General features: G+C 36.5%; 1 protein-coding gene across 3 annotated transcripts in view; it reads left to right on the forward strand.

The window, feature by feature from the left end:
• LOC131507508 (transmembrane protease serine 11E-like) overlaps positions 1 to 22,096 on the forward strand; it is a 43,081-nt gene that overhangs the window by 15,198 nt on the left and 5,787 nt on the right. The window contains exons 2-10 of one of the 3 annotated variants that reach the window (XM_058722381.1): positions 527 to 651; positions 4,926 to 5,047; positions 7,390 to 7,457; positions 10,313 to 10,476; positions 12,274 to 12,333; positions 14,110 to 14,148; positions 16,283 to 16,460; positions 17,570 to 17,829; positions 18,419 to 18,561. In XM_058722381.1, the coding sequence (XP_058578364.1) occupies positions 527 to 651; positions 4,926 to 5,047; positions 7,390 to 7,457; positions 10,313 to 10,476; positions 12,274 to 12,333; positions 14,110 to 14,148; positions 16,283 to 16,460; positions 17,570 to 17,829; positions 18,419 to 18,561 (1,159 nt within the window). The remainder of the gene's footprint in view (positions 1 to 526; positions 652 to 4,925; positions 5,048 to 7,389; positions 7,458 to 10,312; positions 10,477 to 12,273; positions 12,334 to 14,109; positions 14,149 to 16,282; positions 16,461 to 17,569; positions 17,830 to 18,418; positions 18,562 to 22,096) is intronic. The other 2 variants (XM_058722383.1, XM_058722384.1) reach the window with 2 other exon arrangements.

Genomic DNA, 22,096 nt, shown 5'->3' on the forward strand with positions numbered 1-22,096 from the left:
CCTTACATATAGTAATTCATATAATCCTTACAAAAATCCAATGAGGGGCGCCTGAGTGGCTCAGTCGTTAAGCGTCCGACTTCAGCTCAGGTCACAATCTCGCGGCCCGTGAGTTCGAGCCCCGCGTCGGGCTCCGGGCTGATGGCTCAGAGCCTGGAGCCTGCTTCCGATTCTGTGTCTTCCTCTCTCTCTGTCCCCCCTGCCCCCATTCATGCTCTGTCTCTCTCTGTCTCAAAAATAAATAAACGTTAAAAAATTTTTTTAAAAATCCAAGGAGATACGTACTGTCATTATCATCTTCACGTTATGGATGAGGAAACAGGCACAGAGATGTCAAATTACTTGCCTAAGGTCAGGCAACCAGAAGCCAGGATTGGCTTCAGCAGCCTGGGACCAGGGCATGTTCTAAACCAAAACAGTACTCTACCACCTGAGTGTCCTGAATTCCCCAGAAATGTCTGCTTTAACTAAGGAGTACATGTGGCGCATACTGTGACATAACCCATTTATTTGCTTTCTTTCTCAGGCGAGCTGCGGTGAGGGCCAGGAAGAGAACTTGTTTGGAGCCCTGGGCTATTGGCCTTATCACCTTTATATCCCTGATTATCCTGGCAGTGTGCATTGGACTTACTGTTCATTATGTGAGATACAGTAAGTATGGGCTGCCCTGGCATCATGTGATTTACCCCTAAATATTTCCTCTTGTGCATTCCAGTTTTGATTTGCCTCAGGCCTATTCATTCATGCCCACAACTTATTTGCATAGCTGGTACAAAGAATTCTTTACCTACCTGTCTCTTACTCAATCCTCACAAGCCAAGAAGGATTCTTTCATCTATCTTTGATGTAGCAATGCTTCCTGCTGGGAATAGCATGCTAGTTTTAATATTCGTTAATAAGCAATAATCAAATATTAAATAGGAAGACCATAGGAGAGTTAGAGTCCACTGTGTTGAGTTGTTTGAAGACATAGGACAATCACCTTGATTTAAAATTATTCCAACTTATTGAAATCCTGAGAGCCCAATAAATTAATTACATAATCAAGGATCAGAGAGAAGTAGGCTCTATTCTTTACGAGTAAGATAGAAAAATGCTCATAATGATATATTGTTGAATAAGTGCCCATTTCTGTTATTTTAAATCTAATCTCGGAATATATTACATGTGATTAAAGAGGATAGGATATGCTGAGAAGGTTAATTATAAAGAGGTTCACTCTGGTAGTCAGGTGTCTCACATCTAGATGAACCATGAGTGTGCTATGTTATTAGAAAGGTCCCCAGGGTGCTTTAGCACTATTCTTCTATAACAACCCTTCTGAAGTTTCCCTCTACTTTGCTTGGGGTTGTAATTACTTGACTCCACTATGACCTATTGGCTTAATATCTCCCTTAGTGACTAACTAATTCTTTGATGTCAAGACACTGTAACCAAAGAAGCTAATCACTTGATTCAAATTTAATTGCAAATTTGCACAAGTTGCTTTACTATAAAGAGACAGTATGATCAGTAAATTGGTTATCTACTTCCACTAACAGACATAATCTCAATTCCAATCTCAAATCCAATCTCAATTTCTAAAGCAAGGTGGACCATTTCTGGGTAGTTTAAAGTAAAAATATTTAAAGTAAATACTTGTTTTGGTAGAATTTGCCCACACACAAATCTTTAAATTTGGAGTATCTATATTTTGATGATTTCTCTGGAGCATGTTTTTAATTAAAAAAAAAAAAAGAATGGCTAAAATAACTTAATTCTATAGTTCTGTTAGGAATATATTGAGTCTCATTATATTATAATCATCATTATTTCTCTCTACAGATGCCTAGCACTGTATGATAAAGATTAGTGAGGGGTATCTAGGTGGCTCAGTCTGTCAAGTGTCTGACTCTTGGTTTCAGCTCAGGTCATGATCTTATGGTTTGTGAGTTTGAGTCCCGGGTTGGGCTGTGCTGACAATGCAGAGACTGCTTGGGATTCTCTCTCTCCCTTTCTCTCTCTGCCCCTCTTCTGCTCATGCTGTCTCTGTCTCTCTCAAAATAAATAAACTTAAAAAAAGATTAGTAAATCATATGTATGATATCTTCATGGGGGCATACTTTGGTTTGTCTGACTTCACAAGGGATTCCTAGTAATGCTAGAGGTTTCATTACTGGAGTGAGAGAAAATGTTTCTTACTATTTCTCCTTTGCTTTTTCTAAGCCATGCATTATAAGGCTTACAAATCTTACTCACATGCATAAAATGAAAACCTGGCAAGGTTTTTCCAGTAACTTGTTCCTGGATCCTATTGTCTGGATGATCAGTATGGTAATATGGAACACTCAACTTCCACTGCCCACACAGCACATCTGAATAAATAGTGATTGTTGTGATATGTGTTACTGTCTTACATGTATGACCCGCCCTCTGTTTGGAGATATAAACAAAGAACAGAGTGGATATAGCACATGAGCATTGAGGAGTTGGCACACCTAGATAACCAACTAAACCAAATAGTTACGGAAACAGACAGGTTAGGAGGGAGGTAAATCACCTTGAAAAAAAACATCATTTTGGCAAAAAGTCCAGGACGGCATAGAATTGTGTGGGTGGCTTCTATCCAGTGGCCTTTAGGTCTGCCTTTTTGCCCTTTTGTAAATTGTCTGACAGGAGGTGACTCTCTTATGAACAATATCCTTATAGGTTACAGATTCAGGAACTTGTTAGAAAATTATCAGCAAACTAGTGTTCATCCTTATTTTTCTTACTTTTCTGTTAATATTCCTCAATAATATTTCCTAACAACTACACATGCCATATAATTTTGGCAACTGGGAATATATTTTGACTCTTAGTGACCTATTTGAGTCTCTTCAACAAAGTAAAATATTGACTACAGATAAGTTGTTCATTTGGGTGAAACATATGAAATTGTCATATTTGAGGATATTTGGCTTATACAAATGGCAGTTTCAAAAAGTCAATCTAATAATTTAAAACAGAATAAGAATAATATGTATAAGTCAGTTCTCTCTACTTTTCAGTGAGGGGATAGGTACCCCACCAGTAGTATTACATGGGAGCTTGTTAGAAATGAGGATTATTATGCCCAATTTAGACCCAATGTTCAGTATTTCAATAAGTTAAAAACCTTCTTTGGGATTATGTGTATTTCCAGGGAACTTCCTGGATTTCAGGTCATTCTGGCCTTTCAGGGCAAGACCGTTCAGTGAAAGGGAGGTAAGGAAAGAGGGAACAAGGCAAAACCTCCCTAGCACCTCACTTTGGTGGCTCATTTCCAGGAGGTCCTAACATTTCAGGCTGCCATGCAACATCTTTTGCATCACTGACCATTCCTTAGCCATTTCCTAGCCTTGCCAACCCAACCAAATCCTCTGGATGGCTTGGATGTTCTTTTGAAATTTACCAGTAGTTTTTTCCCAAAACTCTTATGTATGAGAGACTTCTTATACAGCTTCAGTGAGTGGGTTTGGTTTTTCCCACCCAAAAAGTGGTATGTAAAGAAAGTTTGTGTTATGAGAATTAGAGCTTGACTTGAAATCCAGTTCTGTCTTTTCTGGCTATGTCATGTTAGAGTTGGTCAATTTCCTTACATTTCTGAGACTGCAGTCTTTACCTGTTAAATGTGGACATACTGCCTTCCCATGGAGATTATAGTAAATTAATGTTAGTTTCCCTTTCCTCTGGGGTTCAAGTGAAGAGGGAAAGAATGAGAAGCAAGAGAGAAGAGGAAAGAAATTGAGATTGGGTGAGGCACACTCCATTCTCCTACAATAACCACACACAACTGTCTTGATCACCATTATATTCCTAATACTCAACACAGAGTCTTTCATAGAAGAATTAATATTTGTTGAATGAATGAATCTTCTTAAGGTCCCATGCTTGCTTCAGGTATAGAAGGGTAGATGAATACTGCGTTAATTTTCAGCAGGCCCAAAATGAGGGCTGCTTAAAACCGGATGAAGAAAGTGTAGACAATGGCTAAGGAAACAGGACACTCCTTATGGCTGGTGGGAGAAAATAAGTGGAGTGAGAAGGGAGTCAGGTGAAATTAAGTGTCCCTGGAAGGTTATGTCAGATGGCAGCTCTAGCTCTCTACCTGAACTCCAAGCATTTTCATCTCTACTGTTATCTCCTTCTTTAGCCCCAAAACATTTTCTTACACTATGGTCCCTGTGGCCAGAATTGATATGTAGTTTCCTGAATTGGAAGAAATCTACTTCTGGAATATAAAAGTAAGTTTACTCTTTGGAAACTTCTGAGTCCATTTTATTTTGACACTTCTTTAAAAAAATTAAATCCAAGTAAGTTAACTTATAGTGTAATGATGGTTTCAGGAGTAGAATTTAGTGATTCATCACTTATATATAACACCCAATTCTCATCCCCACAATTTCCCTCCTTAATGCCCATCACCCATTTCGCCCATTCCCCCACTCAACACCCCTGTAGCAACCCTCAGTTTGTTCTCTGTATTTAAAAGTCACAAATGGTTTGCCTCCCTCTCTGTTTTTATCTTATTTTTCCTTCCCTTCCCCTCTGTTTATCTGTTTCGTTTCTTAAATTCCACATATGAGTGAAATCATATGATGTTTATCTTTCTCTGACTGCTGAGTCCATTCTTGTTTGTACGTTCTGATGGTGTAACTTGCTGCCTCTCGTGGCTAATTCAGGAATGGCTAACAAATGACTAATCAGCCCGCAGGATCACCAAGCATTTCTTATGGCTTTTACACTCTAAATCTTATGATGATGAGTGTTGTTTTTTATTCTGAGATAACCAGGAAGCTCAGGGCAAGATAATGGAGATGACGACCTGGGGTAGGACACTCTTTCTGGTCTAAACAGGGAAATAATGATGCTTTACACACATCTAATTAAAAGTATTATGGTTTTTTTTCCCTCTCTCCTCATAGACCAAAGGAAGACCTACAATTACTATAGCACATTGTCATTTACAAGTAACAAACTATATGATGACTTTGGAAAAGAGGCTTCTAAAAATTTCACTGAAATGAGCCAGAAAATTGAATCAATGGTAAGCACTTTTTTCTCCATTTCTAGGCATTTGCAATCACTTTATATCATAAGTTTTGGTACCTAGCTTCCAAAACATCCATTCAACTAATCTTGTGTATCTTTGAAAAATGGGAAGCAGCCCTGCCTGAAAGATATAAAACAAACTGACAGTACATGACTTGGAGAGCACACCTTGCAGGGCTGAGGCAAGTGAACTGTAGACTTTCCTTTATGTCCCTCTTACTTGCTCTTCCATAGCTAATGCTACAATCTTGATGAGTGGAGTCCAGGAATTTTGGGAATGTGAGGGTGACCCAAAATATGACTGTTGTATCCTATAGAAGACACCTTGAGCAAAAGACCATGAGACTGAAACTATTCAGGCACATACTTGAATGGTATTTTGGTATTCAAAAATATCTGACCTTGGGCTGATTTTTGGTATATGAGTCTATAGGAAATACATGGATACTCATCTCTACCTTTAAGACATCAACATTCATCCTCAGAGATGAATCAAATATTTTAAAAAGTGGAAAAATTATCAGTTTAGGCCAAGAGAGCAACAGTCTTTGTGATGATTCGAATCATTATCAGATTACTTAGAGAATAATTTGGACTTTTCCTGACAGTGTATGAGGTAATTTGTGGCATATGATGTGATGGAAAATACCCTAAACTAGAAGTTGGGACACTTAGTTTTAGAACCACCTGTTACCAATTTTCATTCTGGACAAATTTTCTTATGTGAAAATTAAGGTATTAGACTAGATAATTTTAAAATTGTCTTCCATATCCAATATCCTGAGTAAGAACATAATGGCAGTTATGTGCATAGAAACTGCCTAATAGACTAGAAGCCTGAGGATTTAAATACATTTGTAAGGAGGGGGTCAAATCCTGGTTGAATTTGTATTTATAAACAACAAATCAGGAAAATATCTGAATATACTCTCCTCTAAAACTGTATTATATATATATATACATATATATAGACTGTATATGAATATACTCTCTTCTAAGACTATATATATATATATGTATATATATATAATAAAGAAAAGAAAATGGAACTAAAAAGTTCAAAAAAGATGCAACTATTTGCCTTGTTTTTTGTGACATTCACTAAAATAAATTTTATAAGATCCAAAATGATTTACGAATGAAGGAATATAGATAGGACTCTTGAACACTCTTAAAATTAATAATAATTTTTAAATTATTTGATTAAATATAAGCCCTTAAATAAAAATATCCAAGTGAATGTTGTCATTAGAGGACTCACTTGTACTATGCTGATCTGTCTTATAATTGAAGTAACTGCTCTTGGGCACAAAGAGGAGTCAGCAAAAGATATGAAAGAATAAAAAGGCTCATTGTTCCTGTCAGTCAATCACTAGCTTGTAGTAACTGTGTTTGGTTAATATTCACACACTTGAAACCAAGAAATACTTGACATGTTTACCTTGACTTCTAATTTAAAATTTTAATTTGGCTAGAATTCTTTTAAAAAATTTTTTAAAAAATGTTTTTATTTATGTTTGAGACCGAGAGACAGAGACAGAGACAGAGACAGAGCACGAGCTGGAGAGGGGCAGAGAGGGAGAGGGAGACATAGAACTGGAAGCAAGCTCCAGACTCTGAGCAGTCAGCACATAGCCCCACGCGGGGCTCAAACTCACAGACCATGAGATCATGACCTGAGATGAAGTCAGACGCTTAACCGACTGAGCCACCCAGGAGCTCCAAGTTGGATAGAATTCTTAATTATAGTAGTAAGAAATATCTCCACAAGATACATTCTGGTATCTTATTAAAGTAAACCTTACAGAACATATTAGGCTAAGTATCCTAGTTCACATGGGCCTTTCTAAGAGCATTTTGAGTACTGAAGTGGGTGCAGATAACGCCAGGATATTTGGTAACTTCTTCACAAGGTTTAAGAACAACATGACACTGTCATACACCCACATCTATGATCCAACCATCAGTTGGCGGAACTATTCAATTTCCTTTGTTTACCTACAGTAGAAGTCTGTATCTCAGGGTATGAATATTTACTCTTTCTTTTCATAAAACAGTGTGTTTATTCCTTTTTAGTCTCTTTCTGAGTGTACGCAGCAGATGTCATTCTTGGCCAACTACTGTGGTTTCCAGATAACTCCTAAGGCAGAGTTCAGTTGAAATCACTGAGTAGAATACCAGAAAAGATTCTTTGAGATTCTTCAAGTTGAGTGAATTGTGAAATGTTGATTAATGTTTCTTGTTTTGCTTTGTTTTGTTTTTAAATTTTCCATAGAGCTTTAAATTGACTTGTAGAAAATTATTCTTGCTGATGTATGTTGAATATTTTTGGAACAGGTAAAAAATGCATTTCATAAATCTCCATTGAGGGGAGAGTTTGTCAAGCCTCACATTATCAGGTTCAGGTACGTAAATCTAAAATGCTGACTTCTGAATATAATTTAAAACTAAAGCTGTTAACTTGGCTAGTAATAAATACTATTGGAAATATTAATGATATGATATAATTCAATTAAACCAATATTCATTTGACAACTGTTCTAAGGCATGGATTATAATTTGCTTTACTCATTCTCTAAATCCATAAGAAAGCATTTGCAAGGTGAGGTAAGGGACGAGTATTATTGGTGGCTATATTATTGAATTGTTCTTTGGGAATCTAATTACAAAAATAGGTACCTAAGCCATATTCCTTAGTTTAATAACCAATTGTTCCCTCTATAAAATAGCATAGTAGATGAGGTTTGTCTTACCCTCTTCATTCTCCTCTTTATGAATTTTGTTTACTTTTTTCATCTCTGTCTCTTTCTGCTCCAAATATTTATTTAAGAAAATTCCAGATCTGATCATCTACCATCAATAAATAGAAGTTCAGAGCACAACATTTTAAGCAAAATACTATATAAGTATCTTAAATAATATATTGTCTTAATAAAAATTATTTGTATTTTTAAAAAATAGAATGAGAGCTGTTTCCAGTATCATTTCAATGACAAAAACTGCAAGTTACCTCTCAGTCTATCATTTAGCTGACATCTCTAAATGTCTAAACATCTCTAAATGAGGTGTTACTTTGACCACTTTCTTCTGAGAAGTCTGTATTCCCTGGGATTTGAAATACTATTCTTTCTTGATCTGTATCTACTTCTCCAATCCTTAAATTTTCACTCTCTCAAGGGGACTTCATGCACCCACATGACTTCATACTATCGAAATCCAAATTTCTATTTCCAATCTAAACTGTTTTTCTAGAGCTATCTGCCTGCCCATGCACATCTCCACATGTAGGTTCCACAGAAAATTCTCTAACTCAAGTGAAACCCACTGACACTAATGGGAAACCTGGACATCATCCTACTCTCCTCCATTTCCTGGGCCCCTCACATTTTATGAATAACCATGTTCTTCCAGTTCTACCTTCCAAATCACTTTCCAATTTGTTTACCTCTTCATCTTAGTAACCTTCTTACTCATTAGTATTTTTTCTACAATCAGTGGGAAGAAATGCAAGTTTGTACAAAAGATGAAGTTAGTCTTACAGATTTTAAGCTGAGATACTAGGGGACATGAGCCTGAAATACGAGTCTCACTCGGGGGAGGAAAAGGGAGCTGAGTTGAAGATACGCCTTTGCTCATTCTCAATCAAAGTACTAGAGAGTGTGGATGTAAACAGAATTTTTCAGAAAAAGGGTAATGCAAGGAAAAAAATGATGATGAAGAAAGCCTGAAGAAAATAATACGTAAGGAGATGGGGAAAAAATAGGAGCCAAGGAAATAGGGAAGGAGAAAGAAAAAAGAGATATCATGAGAAAGGCACCACTGATACAAAAGACAAAAAGTTTCAAGCATGGAATGGTCAGCATTGACAAATACTCCTGAGAGACCAAGTAATATGACCAGAAAGAATTAACTGGATATGCCAATGAAGAAGTCATTTAGTGTACAGAAAAGACTCAGTGGGATGGAAAGGGAGGAAGTAGATTGCAAGGAAGTAAATATGAGGCACAGTGTAATTTACCCTTTCAAGAAGGTTTGTTGTGATAAGGTGAGAGATAAGTTGAATAGCTGGGGTAGAGAGACAGTTTTGTTTGTTTTTGTTTCTATTAGTCAACCAGTATAGGAATAGTTTAAGAGAAGGAATAAAGAATAATTGTTGTACGGTGTTGCTGAGTCAGTGAAAGGGGTGAGATACATAACAATATTCTCATTACAGTCCTATTTGTTTTTTCAGATTACAAAAACAATATAAAATATATAAAATTCAAACAACACAATATCACATAAAATAGAAGGCAAAAACTCCCTCTCTAATAGTTCCATTTGCAGAAGTAACATAGCTTCTTAACAATTGGTTGTGTGGTATTTCACTACAAGTATGTGTCAGGGTTGATTTAGCCAATGCCCTTGTGATGGACACTTGGGTTGTTACATATTTTTTTCTGATTTAAAAACAAGGTTATGATAAACATTTGTATAAATCTCTTTGCACACACAAAAGTTTATTTGAAGGGAGTGCTGTATCAGAGAAATGGATCATCAAATGTATAATTGATAAACAAAACTGACCTCTAAAAATAAGGTTCTAATTTACATTCCCATTTACAGTTTATATGAGAAGTCAATACACTGTATAGTGGGGAGTAAACTTCTTTGAGAACTGATTATATATGAAAAAAAAGGAGGTAGAGTAGCTGACAGAAAATGAGAAAGAGAAGTCAAGGATGACTCCAAGAAGTAATTCATCCAAACAACACTAAGGCTAATTAATGCTCTATCTTGAAAATATAATCACATGAAGTAACAATTTGGTCAAGCTTTCTACTATCCTTAGGATTAGAAGTTGTTTAGGAAAGCATGAAGTTGCTTAGGAGATTTCACTGGATTTAAGCCACTGGGAATTAAACCTGGAGGCCAAACCCAGAGTTGATTTCACATTGATCATATGGTATATTTAATAGTATTAAATGGTTGACAAGAGGGTATCTTTTTATATTAATAACTAGATATTTTGGTGTTAAGGGACACCGTGAGCATGCTATCTTACTATCAGGGAGGCTAAGTTGGAAGTTTTATATGTGGAAAACAATAGGAATATAGAATGAAACAAATTGGATCTTTTAAATTACATTATGGATTTGTTTTGTGTGTGTGTGTTTCAAATGGATGATAAAGAAAAAGCTAGATTGTGATATTACCACAAATCTAATTTTGAACTTTATCTTTAAAACCATTTTTTTCTGTTTTTCTTTTTGATCCACAGTCCAGAGGAACATGGAGTGTTGGCTCATATGCTGCTGATTTTCAGATTTCGCTCTACTGAGGATCCTGAAGCCATCAATAAAATTATTCAACGTGTTCTAACTGAAAAGCTGCATGATGCTGTAGGACCCCCTAAATTAGATCCTGAATCAGTTGAAATTAAAAGTAAGTTTCTTTCTGTTATTTAGTTTAATTTTCTTACATAGAACAGCTCCATGTTAGTTTTGGTCTTAGGCACTGATTTTATTTATTTATTTATTTATTTATTTATTTATTTAAAATCCAAGTTAGGTAACATATGATTTCAGGAATAGAATTTAGTGATTAATCACTTAAATATAATACCCAGTTCTCATCCCAACAAGTGCCCTCTTAGGCACTGACTTTTAAAAATTGTTTTGGATATCCTTTAATTATGGAGTCTTGCCATCAATAGAACATTTATTTGGGACTAAATTGGTCCTAATAAAGTATTTTAATTTTAATACTACCCTAAACTTATGTCTCCTATGCACATCTCTCATTAACCCCGGGTCTGTGTTCTTTCTCTGTATTGGGACTTACACCTCAGCTCTAGCATCCAATTATACATGGAGAAAGTGGTTTTGTACATTCTTCTTCTTGTTGCTTCCACTTTATGTTCTGAGAGTATGATGTATGGAAAGGTTCATGCCATTCACACATTTGCCTTCAAGTTGCATTGATATACCTTGCTATAGCTTCTTTCCTTAGACCATTTACCAATGAAAAATTTATAATTTATTTATACTTATTTTTTATATATTTTACAACTAATTTAAAAAGTCTGAGCTTTTTGTGTGGAGGATAGGGGAATGAAATAAGCAGGAGTATGTCCTCATTACCAGAAAGGAAGAAATATAGGAGATCCTCAGTGGAAATAAATGTTTGGGTAAGAGTTGTGTGCTATAGAACAATGCTAGTCATAGAAATACCATGTGGGCCAACCCTATGATCTTAAATTTTCTAGTATCCACATTAAAAAAGCAATAGTAAACATGTGAGCTTCATTTAAATAGTTTGATATGTAACCCACTATATCAAAGTATTATTATTTCAACAAGTAGTCAATAGAAAATTATTCATGAGATATTTTATATTCTTTTTTTTGTACTAAGGCTTTGAAATCTAGTGTATATTTTGCTATTTATAGCACATTTCGGTTTAGACTAGCCACATTTCAAGAGCTACTAGGCACATGTGGCTAGTGGACACAGTATTGAACAGCACTAGAAAATAGAGAAGAGGGAACAAGTAGAAAGTATGAACATAATGTGCTAACATAAAAGCTGATAGACCTAACTAGCAGCATGACCTAATGGTCACCTACCCTGTTTGCTTAGGAAGAAAGACTTGGGTAGTTAGGACCAGCTACATAATTTATGAGGCCTAGTGCAAAATGCTGGACTCTTTTCAAAAAGCAACAAAAACTTACCACTAAGAGTATTAATATATAAGATTTCTTTCTTCTACAGTCTCTCTTGACTCGTCATGGTATTTTTATTTGCTAATTAATGCCATTCTATGTGAAAAAATTAAAATTTTAAATTACTAGCATGAGATGTATCATTCCTCTTCATGTTGTAAAATATTAATTTCAAATGCAAATATAAAAGCATTTAAGTATGTGGAATTATGAAAATTATACAACAGTATTTCACACATGCATGAATTTGGCTCTAATCAGATCAATAGAAAAACTATACAAGACTAGCTTCACAGTTTTTTTTTTTTTTCCCCTTGTTGATATGTGCACATTTTACTAATGTTCTCTACCTTCGGCTTAAGTAAGAAAGACCTGAAAAGTCCTTGTGTGTCATAATTTTCAGCAGAAGCTGTTGGCTAATATAAAAAAGTAATGGGAGCAAGAAAGGATATAATAGGGCCCTTGGGTGGTTTGTGTCTAGTAGAATGCTATTGCTTTCTTTCTGTGTTCTGAGCAAGTCCTGCTTCAAACAGAAAACATGGTCTCCTGGACTGTCACTGCGTCCTGCTTCCTTAATGGTAAGCATCACACACTTATTTTGTACTCACTTTGAGTTTGCTGAACGTTGTGGATCCACTGGAATTCTGAGTTCATTGGGTATCACAAATGATACATGCAAATGGGTGCCAGGAGCCCATGGACACATATATTGTGTGTTATCTCCTCTGTGCATGTCATACCCCATTGCTCTTCAGACTTCACTTTTATTTATTTTTAAGTTTATTCATTTATTTTGAGAGATGAGGGAGGGGCAGAGAGAGGGAGAGAGAGAGAATCCCAAGCAGGCTGTGTGCTGTCAGTGCAGAGCCCAGTGCGGGGCTCTATCTCACAAAGGGTGACTTCATAACCTGGGCCAAAACCAAGAGTTGGAGACTTAACTGCCTAAGCCACCCAGGCTCCCCCAGACTTCACTTTTAAAGCACAAATTATAAAATATAAAATATTAAGAATTTCAAGACAATGAGCATTAAACCAAATGCACAGTCATGCTGAGTGCAGAGCCCAATGTAGATACACACCCATTAAGATGGCCCTTTAAGTAGTATCAAGAGCAAAGCCAGAACTTTCTCTAGGAAAAGTCTGAGCTAGAGAAGAACAGGTTATTTGAAACAAGGAGATAAGAGGTGATGATATTTAATATCTACAGAGAATAAATAGTCACTTCTTTATTTGAGCCATTTCCCCCCAAAATAGCCAGAATGGAGAAAGTCAGAAAGAAGCTTTCTAGAACATAGATTCCTGGCATATAAATACTATTAAAGACTAAAAGAAAAATTAACATTAACATTTTTGTATTTAGAACACCCATTCTGCCATGTTCAAAGAGAATAGTTTTGGTCATTGGAAATCTACTGAATCAGGACATTTAACTGTGTGGAGTTTTATGTATCTGTTGGTTGGCTTAATGCTTGCATAGGGTTAGAGCCTGATTGTTGAGAAATAAATAAGCTAAGGAGCCATGCGCTAAAGTTGAAAAGAGGGCAAATTGTCTTTGCAAATTTCAGCAGAAAGAAAAATTAGAGAGATAACATTCTTTTTAAGTGAGAGTGAGGATGGATTTATGGACCTGCCATTCAAAAATGTTATACAGGGGCGCCTGGGTGGCTTGGTCGGTTAAGCGTCCGACTTCGGCTCAGGTCATGATCTCATGGTCCCTGAGTTCGAGCCCCGCGTCCGGCTCTGTGCTGACAGCTCAGAGCCTGGAGCCTGTTCCAGATTCTGTGTCTCCCTCTCTCTCTGTCCCTCCCCTGTTCATGCTCTGTTTCTCTCTGTCTCAAAAATGAATAAACGTTAAAAAAAAATTAAAAAAAATGTTATACAAATGGGACTATGCCTGTGAGTTTAGTGGGGAAAAAATCTGAAATAATGGTCAGCAAAAATATCATTGCATTTAGGGAATCAATACCATGGTTTAGAAAAGTATTTCCACAAAAGGGGGAAATACTGCATCTTATTTGTGGTATGAAACTCAGATTCCTGGGTTTCATCATAAAACTACTGAATCAGAATTACTGGGAAGAGGAACAGGAACTGACAGTATAAAGACGCTCTCTCTGTGACTGTTATTCAGACTAAAGTTTAAAAACGCTGTTCAGATCTCCCTTTTCTCCAAGGTAACGAACATGCTCTACATATGATAAAATAACTGTGTTGCTTTTTTTTTTTTTTTTTAACAATCTAGAGGTTCTGTCTTATAACGGAATTAATCAGCCTTTCCTATTTAAAGTACTCAGAGGCATTATGAAATCCTGATGTGCTGGCCCTGTTCTATTCACCATTTCTGTGTATTTCAGAAATCAACAAGACAGAAACAGACAACTTTCTGAACAGTTGTAAGTGTAACATATTTATTAAAATTGCATTACTTGAATGTTAACACTGGATCATTTAGGCTTACTTTGTGTGATATTATAGGGTCAGAATAAAGTTTGATTGATCTGTGCACAGCTCATGGTGCTTTATCTTATTGTTGAAGCACATTTTATTACTAAATAATGAAAAAAATTGGGAGAACTTTGGAGTGGATATATGGGTTTCTGTGGCACAGGTATAGTGGAAATGAGTTGTACACTTGTTAAAGAAGGGAAAAAAGACTCAGTGTTCTGGCTGCAGATATCTATAATAATACTCTTACAAACATTTTCTAAAGATTATATAAAAGTAAACGGCATGTTGGCATTTTTCAGCTATAGGCAGAAGCTCATTGTTACTCTAAACAAAATCTTAATGATGATTTTTTAAAAAATTTTTTAACGTTTATTTATTATTGAGAGACAGAGAGACAGAGCATGAGCATGGGAGGGGCAGAGAGAGGGGGAGACAGAATCTAAAGCAGGCTCCAGGATCTGAGCTGTCAGCACAGAAACCAATGTGGGGCTCGAACCCATGGACTTTGAGATCATGACCTGAGCCGAAATCGGATGCCCAACTGACTGAGCCACCCAGGTGCCCCTTCATGATGATTGTTAATCCCATACTATGGAAATATCAGGCAACTATGGGGTTGGGTATATATTGATAAAATTACTGAAGGCTCAGATAGTATCTTTACCCATATTTTAGTTATTATTTTTTTTAAGTTTATTTATTTTGAGGGAGAGAGAGAGCATGAGCAGAGGAGGGGCAAAGAGGGAGGGAGGGAGAGAGAGAGAGAGAGAGAGAGGGAGAGGGAGAGAGAGAGAGAGAGAGAGAGAGAGAGAGAGAGAGAGAATCCCAAGAGGGCTCCATGCTGTCAGCACAGAGCCAGACGTGGGGTTGAACTCTCAAACTGTGAGATCGTGACCTGAGCTGAAATCCAGAGTTGGACGCTTAACTGACTGAGCCACCCAGGCACTCCTACCTATATTTTAAAAGTACTGACTCTAGGCCTAGTATTTCCCTTCACCTACAGCAGATTACTCCACCATGATTTAGAGGATACATTTGATAATTATGAAGTTAGTACATAATATATTTTTCTTAAATGATGGAAGGAAATGTGCTACTCACCAGCTTAGAATATCCGTTAATTCATGAGCTTGATTAAACATGAGACCAAAGAATAATCCTGTTACGTAAATGGCATGTATTCTTGCCACTGATATTTATTGTGCTAGTGATGTATTAAGCAATAGAAATATAAAATGGATGAGATATAATACCTGTGTAAAGCAGCTTTTACTCTAGTGAGACTAGATGTATGAGATTAATGTATGAACACATACTTCTGAAGCAATGGGTCTCAAGCAAGAGAAATTTTGACCCTCATGGGATCATGACCCACTGTGACTTTGGTTATCATGGTTGTGGGGGGGATGCTACTGGCATCTAATATGTATAGGCCAAGAATTCTTCTGAACATTCGATCATATACAGGATCATATACAGGATACAGTGAAGAATTATGCATCTCAAAAATGTCAATAGAGCCAAGGCTGAGAAACCCTGTTATAAACAATATATATACACATATATAATATTATATATGTATATGTATAAAATTGGTGTATATATTATTAGTGTATCTATATATAATTAGCACATATAATAAACCCTGTTATAAACAATGCTTATATGTAAATAATATATATAATTAGTGTATATATGATATATAATTATATATAATTAGTACTGGTAACTCTACTAGCATATATACATGAATATATAAACAGACATATATACATATATATGTATATACACAGAGAGAGAGAAATAATGATGATGATAGAAGTATGAAAAAAGCCATAACTAATCCAGTTTGGGGGCAGAGGAATTGTTAGAGAAGGCATCTTAGAGGAGGTAATGAATGACTTAATCCTACAAGATGAAAAGATGTTAAATTAATGAACCACTATAGTTTAAGGAAAAGTAAGGACAAGAGAAAATGTTTGGTACTATTGGAGCACAAAGTATGAAAAACATTGAGATAGTAACGCAATTTGATACTTAGAAGCAACTGCTAAGTAAGGCATTGTCTCTCTTTGGCAGGCTGTGGGACACGAAGGAATAAAACTGCAAGACAGAGTCTCAGGATCGTTGGTGGGACACCTGTAGAGGAGGGAGAATGGCCGTGGCAAGCTAGCCTGCAGTGGGATGGGATGCATCGCTGTGGAGCAACTTTAATTAATAGCACGTGGCTTGTGAGTGCCGCTCACTGCTTTAGAACGTAAGTCTTGAAACTTGTGAATGACTGGGGTAAGCAAAGTGCACTCGTGCACTCGGGCTTGGCAGGAAGGAAATACCTTGCGAAGTTTGAAAGAGATGAGTTTTTTTTTTTTTTTTTCTGTAATGTTTATTTATTTTTGAGAGAGATAGAGACCGAGTGCGAGCGAGGGAGGGGCAGGGAGAGAGGGAGACACAGAATCTGAAACAGGCTCCAGGCTTCCAGCCGCCAGCACAGAGCCTGATTGAGCCTGATGTCAAAGAGCCTTATCTCTCTGCTCTGTATCTATCAGGAATGGGGGCTGGGTGGATTGCAGATTTGACCTCAAAGGAGAAATTCTACATGGCAAGAAATAATTAAATATGAAGACATTTGGTAGTAACAAATTATACAACTGAAGTATTCCAAGGAATGAAGACCTTTCAACCTAATGCAAAATGCCTATGTATATAGGATAGTAATGTTTTGTTAAATTTATGTGTAGCCTTTTCAGTTTTCAGATAAATGTGTATGTTTGTGAGTAGGGAGCATGGTACATAGAATACATTTGTTCCTGCATCTGTACAAAATATGCTTTCTGTATGTCTCCTGGAGTCACTGATTCCTAGAAATGTCAAAAGGCTCTAGGATCTGGAGTAAGCGATTCAGTGCAGAGTGGCATGTATTTCCTAAAAACCACACCACTGTGGCATTTCCACCTCACCTTACTCCTGAGCCAGATTCTCAGATTGGAAAGGGTTTATTTTTATACATAGAAACTGTAATTTTATTTTTATTTTTTTAAAGGTTTTTACTTAATTTTGAGAGAGAGAGAGAGAGAGAGCAAGCAGGGGAATGGCAGAGAGAGAGAGAGGGAGACACAGAATCCAAAGCAGGCTCCAGGCTCTGAACTGTCAGCACAGAGCCTGACGTGGGGCGTGAACCCATGAGCCACGAGATCATGACCTGAGCCGAAGTCAGACGCTTAACCGACTGAGCCACCCAGGAGCCCCAGAAACTGTAATTTTAAAAAGAAAACTTATGTTGACACCAGCAGCCTAAAATGTGTAATATAAGTCCTTACATTGGTAGCATAATAAAGTGGAATTTGCTGTTCATATTTTTTTCTTCAGGTATAAGGACCCAACCAGATGGACTGCTTCCTTTGGAGTAACAATAAAGACTCCAAAGATGAAGCAAGGCCTTCGAAGGATATTTGTCCATGAAAAATACAAGTATCCATCACATGACTATGATATTTCAGTTGCAGAGCTTTCTAGCCCGGTCCACTACACAAATGCAGTACATAGGATTTGTCTTCCTGATGCATCTCATGAGTTCCTACCAGGGGATGAGATGTTTGTGACAGGATTTGGAGCACTGGAAAATGATGGTGAGCATCTGAAGAGAAATCAAACTATAGTAGCCCAGTTTGGTATTCTAAGCCTTTTAAAGAATGGAATGTCATTATGCCAAAATATGCTGGTGCATTGGTCCTGTGGACCTGGGTAAGTCAGGCCCTGTTTGTAAATTAGGTCTTTTATAAGACACAAAGATTCCTTCATTGCTTTAGGTTACTATCAAGTGCCTCACTACTACTGTAGTCATGGTGCTTGGTAAGGTGTCTGAAATAGTAAATATGTCTGAAGTTTTTACTAGGGATTTAACTGCATAGGAGATTAGGAATCACTAATATACTCAATTGTGAAGATGAGAGAATCGTATAGCCACCATTCTCCCTACTGAAATTACATTCTAAGTTTCACAATGGAACAGAAGTCACTTAAACAACATGATGCTCTCTCATAAGTATCTAACTTTTCATTTAAAGTAGTAAGGAAATCATTCTTTTCCCAAATATTACTGTACCTGAAAAAATACATATCCTAAATTGCCATCTTATCCAACAATTATGAAAGATTTTCTCAAGGTTTATAGAATATATGTATATCTACACATATAAAGAATTTTTTTGTCTTTAGGTAGTGGTCAAAATCATCTTCGGCAAGTACAGGTGGATCTCATAGACACTAAAACCTGTAACGAACCCCAATCTTACAATGGTGCCATAACTCCTAGAATGTTATGCGCTGGCTCCTTGAAAGGAAAAAGAGATGCATGCCAGGTACGTGGTTTGACCAGAAGTATGCTGTGTAATTTTTTGTTCATCTTTTATTTTGAAATCATTATAATTTGCAGAAGGTTTACAGAGGGGTCTCATGTATTCTTCACCTCGTTTTCCCCAAACATTGCATCTCACATCCTATAATACAATATAGAATCTAGGAAATTGACATTGGTGCAATGTGTGCTTCTAGTTCTATGGCATATTTTTTTACATGTGTTGTATGTTTGTGTAACCATCACTCCAGCTGAGAGATATTCCATCACCACAAAGATCTCCTTTATAGTAACACTTACTTCTCTATCACTTTCTTTTTTTTATCTTTTTTCATTTAAATTCCAGTTGGTTAGCATACAGTGCAATTTTAGTTTCCAGTGTAGAATATAGTGATTCAACAGTTCCATATCACACCTGGTGCTCATCACTACAAGTGAACTCCTTAGTCCTCATCACCTATTTAACCACCCCCTCCCCCCCCACCTCCCTTCTGGGAGTTTGTTCTCTATAGTTTGTTCTCTATAGTTCTCTATAGAGTTTGTTCTCTATAGTTAAGAGTCTGCTTCTTGGTTTGCTTCCCTGTCTCTTTTTTTCCCTCTGCTCATTTGTTTTGTTTTGTTTTAAATTTTTTAATGTTTATTTTTGAGAGAGGGAGACAGACAGAGTGTGAGTGTTTTGTTTTGTTTGCTTTGTTTCTTAAACTCCACTTCTGAGTGAAATCATATGGTATTTATCTTTCTCCAATTTATTTTACTTAACATAATACTCTCTAGCTCTATCCAAGTCATTATAAATGGCAAGATTTCATTCTTTTTATGACCGAGTAATATTCCATTATATATACATTATATATATAACATATGTATATTATATGTATATAATATGTATATATGTATGTGTATATATATATACACACACACTATGTGTATATATGTATATATATATATATATATATATATATATATATATATACACTACATCTTCTTTATCCATTCATCTTCTTTTTTTTTCAACATTTTTTATTTATTTTTGGGACAGAGAGAGACAGAGCATGAACGGGGGAGGGGCAGAGAGAGAGGGAGACACAGAATCGGAAACAGGCTCCAGGCTCCGAGCCATCAGCCCAGAGCCTGTCGCGGGGCTCGAACTCACGGACCGCGAGATCGTGACCTGGCTGAAGTCGGACGCTTAACCGTATCCATTCATCTTCTTTATCCATTCATCAGTCAAAGGACATTTGGGTTGTTCCATAACTTGGCTGTTAAAGATAATGCTGCTATTAGGGGAACATGTATCCCTTTGATATTTGTTTGTTTATTTATTTATTTATTTATTTATTTATTTATTTATGTATTTATAAATTTACATCCAAGTTAGTTAGCATATAGTGCAACAATGATTTCAGGAGTAGATTCCTTAATGCCCCTTACCCATTTAGCACCCCCCTCCCAATCCCTCCAGCAACCCTCTGTTTGTTCTCTATATTTAAGAATCTCTTATGTTTTGTCCTCCTCCCTGTTTTTATATTAGTTTTGCTTTCCTTCCCCTATGTTCATCTGTTTTGTGTCTTAAATTCCTCATATGACTGAGGTCATATGATATTTGTCTTTGACTGACTAATTTCGCTTAGCATAATACCCTCTAGTTCCATCCAAATAGTTGCAAATGGCAAGATTTCATTTTTTTTATTGCTGAGTAATACCCCACTATATATATATATATATATATATATATATATATATATATACACCATATCTTCTTTATCCATTCATCCATTGATGGATATTTGGGCTCTTTCTATACTTTGGCTGTTGTTGATAGTGCTGCTATAAACATTGGTGTGCATGTGCCCCTTCAAACAGCATTCCTGTATCCCTTGGATAAATACCTAGTAGTGCAATTGCTGGGTCATAGAGTAGTTCTATTTTTAGTTTTTATTTTATTTTATTTATTTTATTTTTAGTTTTTTAAGGAACCTCCATACTGTTTACCAGAGTGGCTGCACCAGTTTGCATTCCCAGCAGCAGTGCCAAAGAGATCCTCTTTCTCCGTATCCCTGCAAACATCTGTTGTTGCCTGAATTGTTGATGTTAGCCATTCTGACAGTTGTAAGGTGGTATATCTCCATGTGGTTTGATTTGTATTTCCCTGATGGTGAGTGATGTGGAGCATTTTTTCATGTGTTGGTTGGCCATCTGGATGTCTTCTTTGGAGAAGTGTCTATTCATGTCTTTTGCCCATTTCTTCACTGGATTATTTATTTTTTGGGTGTTGAGTTTGAGAAGTTCTTTATTGATTTGGATCTGTGCCTTTATCTGATATGTCTACATATCTTTATCTGATATGTATTTTGCAAATATCATCTCCCATTCTGTCAGTTACCTTTTAGTTTTGTTGATTGTTTCCTTCAATGTGCAGAAGGTTTTTATTTTGATGAGGTCCCAGTAGTTCATCTTTGTTTTTGTTTCCCTTGCCTCCGGAGACGTGTTGAGGAAGAAGTTGCTGCGGCCAAGGTCAAAGAGGTTTTTGCCTGCTTTCTCCTGGAGGATTTTGATGGCTTCCTGTCTTACATTGAGGTCTTTCATCCATTTTGAGTTTATTTTTGTGGATGGTGTAAGAAAGTGGTCCAGGTTCTGCATGTCGCTGTCCAGTTTCCCCAGCACCACTTGCTGAAGAGACTGTCTTTATTCCACTGGATATTCTTTCCTTCTTTGTCAAATATTAGTTGGCCATGCGTTTGTGGTTCCATTTCTGGGTTCTCTATTCTGTCCCATTGATCTGAGTGTCTGTTTTTGTGCCAGTACCATACTGTCTTGATGATTACAGCTTTGTAATACAGCTTGAAGTCTGGGATTGTGATGCCTCCTGCTTTGGTTTTCTTTTTCAAGATTGCTTTGGCTATTCAGGGTCTTTTCTAGTTCCATACAAATTTTAGGATTGTTTGTTCTAGCTCTGAATGCTTGAGTTATTTTGATAAGTATTGCATTGAATATGTAGATTGCTTTGGGTTGTATCAACATTTAAATAGTATTTGTTCTCCTATCGAGGAGCATAGAATATTTTTCCATTTTTTTTATGTCTTCTTTAATTTCTTTCATCAGCTTTCTATAGATTTCAGTGTATAGATTTTTCACCTCTTTGGTTAGATTTATTCCTAGGTATTTTACAGTTTTTGGTGCAATTGTAAATGGGATCGATCCTTGATTTCTCTTTCTGTTGCTTCATTGTTGGTATATAGGAAAACAATCGATTTCTGTGCATTGATTTTATATCCTATGATTTTGCTGAATTCATTGATTGGTTCCATCAGTTTTTTTGGTGGAATTTTTTGGGTTTTCCATATAGAGTATCATGTCATCTGCAAAGAGTGAAAGGTTGACCTCCTCCTGGCTGATTTGGATGCCTTTTATTTCTTTGTGTTGTCTTATTGCTGAGGCTAAGACTTCCAGTAGTATCTTGAATAACAGTGGCGAGAGTGGACATCCCTGTCTTGTTCCTGACCTTAGGGGGAAAGCTCTCAGTTTTTCCCCATTGATAA

The sequence above is a fragment of the Neofelis nebulosa genome, chromosome 3 (genome assembly GCF_028018385.1).
Source record: "Neofelis nebulosa isolate mNeoNeb1 chromosome 3, mNeoNeb1.pri, whole genome shotgun sequence".
In the NCBI taxonomy this organism is placed as follows: domain Eukaryota; kingdom Metazoa; phylum Chordata; class Mammalia; order Carnivora; family Felidae; genus Neofelis; species Neofelis nebulosa.